This window comes from Sipha flava, unplaced genomic scaffold, assembly GCF_003268045.1.
Source record: "Sipha flava isolate LNK unplaced genomic scaffold, YSA_version1 302_pilon_pilon, whole genome shotgun sequence".
Lineage (NCBI taxonomy): Eukaryota > Metazoa > Arthropoda > Insecta > Hemiptera > Aphididae > Sipha > Sipha flava.
The window spans coordinates 395,597-404,431 of NW_020272978.1; the positions used below are offsets into that span (position 1 = coordinate 395,597).

Here is an 8,835-nt window from a genome sequence, read left to right on the forward strand (position 1 = left end):
TAAGATAGATACATTGCAAACACAAGGATATTATAATTAAAGTATTGAGCTATGCTATTTCAGGATTTTTGAATAATAATGCTCAGCCTTCAAGGAAAACGAAAAACCTAAAAACTATAATAGTTCCAGAAAAATGTTTACTTGTAATGCCATTGCATATGTAGCGAGCCTCGACCTGATAGGGTTGAGCTCGTACGATTATTTAATGACGGAGATCTCGCTGTTGATTGGTAGATGGAAAACGTCAGAGGTTGAGACAAAATACACGAACGTTTAATGAATGTAAGACTTTATTAAATCAACTAAAAAGTACAATGAAAACTAACACTTTAAATACTAAGGTAATCTATGGTTCAGCCGCAATGAGTGAAACAACGACTACGTGTTGAGGCGAAGACACAAGTTAGTTCTGTCCTAGTATTCTTTGCTGTCAAAGAAACAAATCATCATCGTTTTCACTTTTGATTTGTTCATTCTCGCCTTCTTCGGTCTGGCTGCACCAGGAGACAGCCACTGTTGACTTTGTCGTTTTGTTTCGGGATCGTACTGAAAATACCAACTTTTATCACCAGTAATAACACGATCGAGAAGAGTTGGATCAGCTTCAACCTGTTCCAGACAATCCTGTGAAATGGACATTCGCACGTGTTTTTGCTCCGCCGAAAGGTTCTTCGGTACCATCTTGGCACACAGTTTTTTCATGGACAAATCATCAGTTAAAATTTTTCTAACGGTTTCTCGTTTCAAATTAAGTTCATCAGCCAATATTCGAACGGTTGAACGCCGATCTTGACGCACGAGAGTGCGAACACGCTGAACATTGTTGTCAGTTCGAGATTCAACCGGTCTCCCACTTCGCGGTTCATCCCCGACGCTTTCACGACCATTTTTAAAATTTTTATGCCATCGAAACACCTGAGCACGACTTAGGGCTTCATCACCGAACACTTTCACCAATTTACCGTACGTTTTCATAACGGAATCACCGAGTTTAACGCAAAATTTAATCGCGTACCGCTGTTCAATATTACGTTGTTCCATATTTGTGACACGCCTTACAAACACGTTGTCGAAAACAAAACACAACTGGAAAACTAATTATCGTACGAAAATCGCAATAACATGCATCGATAGAGGAGAGATGAGAGATTAACCGAACGAAGTTTCAGATTCGTAGTGTTACCACAAGCGTGGCAAAAAAAACAGTCTCATTACTTATTGGTCAGACCTCGTACAAACATATCCGTATATATACTAGTGCTACTCTTTCGTTACGTGCTTCTGAAAGGTCGACAATAAGGAAAACAGAAATACAATAAGGAAACAGGAAAAAAAAGACTCATGGGTGTCGAGGTCTCCATGGCCTCGGTTAGTCCATAAGGTATTACTTTCGACGTGCTCGCACTACCCAAATGTTTCGTAACCCGGATAGGATTACTATGCTTGCAGTCGACGTGCATATAATACCTATGGGATTACTACAGTACTCTCGAAACGGATACCCCAGGACAAACATTTTTATTAAACTCTGAAGTACTGCCTAAAACTAATAACTCGACTTTTGCAAAGTTATTCATGTATATTTTGTGGCCTAAAGAAGTGTGACATAACGACGTATTGTTATATTTAAGCGATGCGGCTCCTTAAATAGTAAAAAGTGATAATGCAATTAAAATTTTTTATCCTAAAGTTTTTCATGTCACGTGTATTATTCACGGGCTTCATCGCATAGCAGAAAAAATTTGTGGACAATATTCAAAAGTAGATAAAGTGCTTTCCAGTGTAAAAAAATGTTTTTGAAGGCGCCTTCTCTTATAGTTATACTTAAAATACAGCATCCGATCTTTCACTTCCTCCAGAACCTATAATTATAAGGTGGGGATTGTGGGTAAAAGTCGCATGTTATTATTGCGAACACCATGAAATTTTGAAATCCATTGTGAATTCTTTGGATAAAGAAGAGGCAATTTCTATAAAAACACACAAAAATATTTTGCTGATCTCAGCTTAGAGGCAAATTTAGTATTAATAAAATAGTCTTGGTCAAAAAATATGCCACTGTTGGATGCCATAAAAATAATTTAAGACGTTTTTTTAAAATTGAATCAAGTACCCGTAAAGTGGAGAAAATGGTTCAAGAAAAAATGAACGATGTTTTACAGAAAAATAAAGGTTACCAAATATTAGCTCAAATTTCAAAAATTTTATCTGGAGAAGAAACTTCAAAGGTTGGAATATCTGAAAACTTGAGCTTTGGCGATTTAGCATATTTTAAATATGCTCCTATAAATTCCGTGGATGGCGAACGTTCTTTTTCAATGCTCAAAGTGATGTTAGCTGACAACAGAAAATGTTTTAAGTTTGAAAATTTAAAAAAAAACATTTAATTATTCAATGCAACTTCCAAGGTAAAAATGTGTGTTAATCTAAAATATTTGAAACTAAAATTTTTTTTAATTTATTTTTTTTAGAAATTGAAGAAGTCGAAACATTGATTGAACTTTGAAGACGTATCTCAGACTCATAAAATAACAACAAATAATTTAATATTTACCTATTGTAACTTGTAAGTTCTACTTAAAATGTAAATAAAATAATTATATTCATTATAACAATTAATTCCGCCGTGCAGAATAGCTCGCGTATACATTGGGTTCTTCCCTAACAGTCCGCGCAAACACATATTACTATTATTATTATTTAAAACTTTCATTTTTCTCAGTTTACTCCCTTTTACATTAGTGTCTGATTTATATAATTACACTAAATGCTTTTGACAGCTAATATACTAAAATATCAATCCCATTAATAAAAGTATTATGGAAAATCCAAATATAGAGCAATAATATACAAATATAAATTTGCCCCACCGAAAATTTTTTTGTCCGGATCCTGGCCCCCAGAAATAAATGTCTGGTGCCGTCCCTAGTGTCACTAGACAATGAGTATTTCACTTTGAGAATATTGAATAATGTTCATAGCAGATAATCACAAGCTAAAAGATTGTATGATAAATTATGTTCCAAAATGATTAATTTTTTATTTCTGACTTATAACAAATTAATGAATCAACTTAAGTATGTATCATATTATAAATTAGATATTAATTAATTACATTAAGAATTTGGTTATAATTTATAGGTATATTGTTGTGATACTATTATATTAATTTATAATGGTATTATGGTTGTGAGTGCAACATATCAACCTAGGCAAAATCGTATTTTTTAAGTTACAAAACCACTACTTATTAACGTTTTTTCTAACGTTTATACTAATTTTTTTTTTTTATATATATCTTACAATTTATTTGTGCATCATCTTATGTGAATCTCACGAGCCACCACTGGTCCCAGCCAGGGTCGTCACCACGCACTAGCCACTCTGTTACGTCGCATCAGCACAACAATGGTAAACTTGTTGTTGGCTGGAATGTCACGGCACGACGCACAATAATAAAAAAATAAAAATATAATAATAATAATCAGCGTTGCTAAACCAAACACGGTGGTGAATGTATTGACACTCTATGTATATTCGGAGTCGAATTGTAGTATTTATTCGTAGATTAAAAAAAAAGCAATAACAAAATAAAAATGTAATAATATATAAAAGTTGAAAATGTTAAATAGAATGAAAAATGATGTACGTATACATATGATTGTGGTCCCGTATACGGTTTGGAAAGAATAGACCAGAACGGATCGGTTCGATAGTAGTGTGGCCGTGCGGACGTCGTCGCGACCGTTCGCATTCCCTGTCCGTTGATAGATGGGGGACGGGGTGTTGCGACGATGTTGCGTGCCGCGATCTGGTGGTTGATGAAAGAGATAAAGGCATGGTCGACGACAAACGTTTCGATAACGGCTGCCGCACGGGTCCGCGTTAAACTGTCCCTGTAATCGGCTTCGGACGACGGTGACGATAATCGTATTCGACAAACGACCCTCTCTCGCGTTAGGTTTACCGCGGTCTCCAGACATTTAATGCTCAGTCAAATAGAACGCGAGCACTGTGTTATCTATGATTGCATCATCGTGGTTAAAGATAGCGCGGGCTGCCGCGGTGGTCTGCGATCTGGCTGTAAAATTTTACAATAAATGCAGCGGCCACAAATTATTCATACCTGTTACCATGGCAGACGAGATGGAAAAATTAATTGATTTAGTGTCTAACTGTTCATATTTATTCGATACTAGACATGGCGAGTATAAAAATACCGAAAAATAAAAACAGAGAAGTGCATCCATTTTCTTCTTTTCTTTTTGTTCTTCAATACGAGTAGAAGAAGTTTTTCGTCAGAGCTACTATTAGATGTCATTTTTTAAAATTTGGTAATTTTGGTCACAAATAAAATTAAAGGAAAATACCGTTTATTCTAATAGAGTACCCACGTAGACTGAGTCTGCCCGCGCGATGTTTGTCATCACAGACCGCGGTGGTCAATAGTGCGGTCACCCCGTATTCTGTTCGACTGAGCTCGTCCAGACCGGATAGAATGCGTATAGCTCGTTTTTTTTTTAAAAGATACAATGACATCAAAGGACTTGAAAGGTAGTTTACCAATTATTGTTGACGATGGTGGTGCTGATGATTTGAACCTTGACCATGTATATGAAAATGCAACAGAAAATACCACAGAAAATATAATTGAAACCATGTCTCTCAAACTCAACAGTCAACTTCTCGGCGTGTTTTTAAGTCACCGATAAAGAAAAAAATCAAGCGGCCAAAAGCTATGTTTGACTTTGATGACAAATTACTCAGAATTGAAGAAGAAAAATCAAAATTGTTTAAACAAAACACACAAGATAGTGAAATACAGTTTATGATGAGTCTACATCCTTTCTTGAAAAAAATACCATCTTCTCGTCAGTCGGCAGTATGAGCGAATATTATGTAACTTTTGATGAACGAAGTCACTCCACAATATTTATCGAGTCCAAGTCAATCATACCAGTCATCGAGTGATGATTGGCGTAGTGAATGTTCAACTTCACAGTCCGGTGTCACCAACACAGTCATAGAAAGCTCTTCTGAAACGTCTACACTACCCAGACAGCAAGAGTTTTTAATAAATTTAGACATTTTAGATTTATAAAAACATGAATATACAAGGTAATTTTTAAATATTTGATATAAGAAGTTCAAATTGTTTGTAAGTAAGAATTGTATTTAATATGTATTTCAATAAATAGTTTTAACAAATACTTACCTCAGTGTAACAGTCGAACGCTCTTCAGGTGATATCACATGACGAAAATTACTGTTTTCAAACTCAAACGAAAGTAATCAAAGAATTTCTCGGGATTAATTTTTAAATCGTTCATTAAATGGTGAAACTCACCATACTCTTCTCTTTTCTGAAATATCCGGTGACGGTGGCGTGCCGAAACCGGAACGAGTGACGTTCGAGGTCGCCAAATGTGAGATAAATGACGGAATTGGTAATATAAGAAAATAATTATTTAATTAAATTATTTATTAAATTGAATATTACAAACAGAGTTAAAAATCCACTTATGATTTATTAGAGTCAACATTTCAGAGGATAAAATTTATTAATAATAAAAGACTCGTTAATACAAAATCAATATTCACAGGAGACATATAGCTTAGAGAATAAAAATATTATTATAACCAAAAATTTAATAGAATTAAGTTCGGATAATGAACAGTTGAAGGAAGATATAGGCGAAGCTATGATACAAAAGGTACATAATTTAAAATTTAAACTAAAGGGTCGTTTATTTAACGTAAAACAATCATTATTTTAGAAAATATTATTTTCCTGGTATTAAAAAACCTGGTATTAAAAATTAACCTGGTTGTTAAAAAAACATTTTTAATTTCATATTCTGATATTTTTCTGAGTATTTCAATATATAAAAATTGTATTTTGGAAGAGTGGATAATGAGTTATTATTACCTCGCAAATTATTGGTCCTCTTTTCCGCTCATCGAAACTTTAAATGCTTATAACTCATAAGCCACTCGCACAAATTGAAAACATGTAAAAAAAATATTTTCAAAAACATATAATACTACATATAATATACATATAATACATTAATACTTTTTGAAATAATAAGTGTTTTATTAGTATACAAACCTAACTTTAACTAAATCTATTAAAATATAAATATATGTATATATGGCATAGGCGTAACTTGGAAATTTATTAGAGGGGGCAAAAATTTAATTACATAGGTATCTAACGAAAAGGGTGACCGAAGCTAAGCGCCGCTTTACTACCTGCATATTATTATATAAAATTGTTACAAAAATTACTCACCGTATGCCTTTCTATAAGAAACGTTGAAAAAAACACCGGTTTTAAGGAGGCTAAAAATGCACATAATGTCCGTACGGCGTGATTACATGGAATTCTTGCGGTAAACCATTTGTACTCCCGTTCAAAAAAAAAAGGTTGATATCTCAGTCAATAATGGTTTTTCGACCCTCCTCCAAAGGACCGAAATTACTCCCCGCCTTCCATTCCATAAGATTTGTTGAAAAAAAACCCGGCTCGTGGGAGGCTAAAATTATGTTTTTCGAATTTACATAACAATCGATACCTTCTACCCTGCTGTGCACTTACCCGCCCTTAAACTCCCAAGGTATTCATTTCAACCGCCGACAGGGGCGGATAGGCATAATCTGACCGGACCGGAAAAAATAGAATACAGCGGCCCGTATGATTATATCCAAGTTCCAACTAAACAATTACCTCAACTTTGAAAGAACCGACACGATAATCACCACCTTTTTTTCGACGTTCTTAAATAATATTTAAAATTATAATATATATTATACTATCCAATTTCACACATGATTTGCTCTCTTTTAACAACTCTACGATTTTTATCTCTTTTATTTTCTGTACATCCTTTTCTTTTTAATTCGTTTTGAAGCATACCTGGTTATACAAAATTTTAGCAATATTATACTATTTACATGGTTTGTGTATAATTATTGTGGAAAAACCTGATATATCAGGTTTTTCCACAATAAAGATAATCGACTTTGCCGTGGGGTTTTATTAGTGACTATGTATGATAATTTAAATCTCAACAATCAGTTATCAAAATAGCACGGAATTATATGCATTAAAAACCAATCAAATATGTGCTAAAAGATCTTTAATATGCACAAGTATATGAACTAATATGTTAAAATATACATTAAAGAAAAAAAAAATTTGCACTCGAAATTTTGACGAAATTTTTCAATTAAAATAATACATAAAAAAAAATATTTAAAATGATGTAACCCTAATGTAAATACTTTTTTTTCTTCTTCATTTTAAAGGAATTTACTATAATATTTATAGATTTAAACTAGATTTAAATATATATTATCAGTATTATATTTATTTACTTTTATTTGTATATATGTACATGTATAATAGTATAAGTAGTAATATTTTTCATCGGCCCATTTTTGTTAATATAAGCAGCGGCCCACCAGGAAAATCCCAGTGTCCCGGCGGCCCTATCCGCCCCTGGCTGCCGAGCTGTGTTAATAATAACCTGGATAACCGTTTTTATCTACCGATAGTTTTTAAAACATTTTACACAATGATATCTCGATAAATACTCATGCTACGGACATTAATGCGTAATTCATTTATGATTTTTTAATGATTTGCAAAATGAATTATTCTAGTTAGAAATTAAAAAAAAAAAATTAATAGCTAGGTCACCATACCTTTATGTATATAATGAGTGATCTTTGTTACTATGTCATTTTTCTTTGCATTTCAGATGCATTTTCGAAAGTGTAGTACATTGGTTGTGCGGGAATTGGTGGCTCAACACCACCATTCCCGCAGAACTGAAATTACATTTGGCCACATTGACGCGGACCCGCGCGGCAGCCGTTATCGAAACGTCTGCCGCCGACCGCGCTTGTGTCACTCTCGTCAACCACCAGACCGCGGCACGCAACGCCGCCGCGACACCCGTCCTCCACCATCAATCGATGGACAGGGGACGCGAACGGTCGCGACGACGCCCGCACGGAATACGACCCAACCGGTCCGGTCGGGTTGTTCTTCGAACTCCGTACACCCGAACGGACCATACGCGTAATCTTGTACGTTACATTCATTTTTCTTTTGTTTTTCTCATTTTGTAAAACCACATGTAACCATTGGTGTTATTTTTCTTTTACTATTTAGTTTTGTTCTCGCGTTTATTACGTTATCCAAATTGTTTTGTTTTTTTGTTTTGACATCGTGTCCAAACCGACACGTCCAGTGTCGTCGTGTGTCCGCGCAACGTCAGCAGTTCGCAAGTTCTTCTTCGTGTTTGTGCGAGCAATAAACGGCCGTCGGCCAGTACCATTGGCATCGCTGTTTTTGTTTTTTTTTCTTCCCTTCATTTTTTTTTTTTTTGCATTCCTGTGACCTTACCTCAGCATCTCAACTACAACGTCGGGCCGTACCGAGACGACCCCCGATAACATAGTGGTATATATCGATGCATTTGACAACAAGCGGAAGCTAGTCCAATGCATCTTTGTTGCCCTATGTGGGCAAGAAGCAAAAACTGAAAAAGCGATCAAAGCCGTAACCTAGTGGCTGAGCCACCCTCTTACATTATTAAACGTAAGTTTTTTCATTACAGTATTGTGTGTTATCAAGAAGATATCTTCAATTAGCTTGTAATAATTATCCAATGTTTTTTCTAGAGCTTGTACGGTGGCAATATTCGTGAGTGGGAATAGAGGGGGGATATTTCTATCCCCCCTATTGTCTTCAAGTTAAGGACTGGGTTGAGCCATATAAGTGGCATGTGGTTCAGCCCAGCCTCCTTACGTTGGAGGCAATAA

At 34.9% G+C, this 8,835-nt stretch overlaps 1 protein-coding gene across 1 annotated transcript; it reads right to left on the reverse strand.

The window, feature by feature from the left end:
- Positions 1-414: 414 nt before the first annotated feature.
- On the reverse strand, positions 415-1,041 carry LOC112686263 (protein GVQW3-like). Its single transcript, XM_025558463.1, has one exon. The coding sequence runs from the start codon at positions 1,039-1,041 to the stop codon at positions 415-417; it is 627 nt and encodes a 208-aa protein (XP_025414248.1).
- Positions 1,042-8,835: the final 7,794 nt, after the last annotated feature.

What these genes read in the sequence shown, in the direction of transcription:
- LOC112686263 (XM_025558463.1), bottom strand. Translation starts at nt 1,041, where the DNA reads ATGGAACAACGTAATATTGAACAGCGGTACGCGATTAAATTTTGCGTT.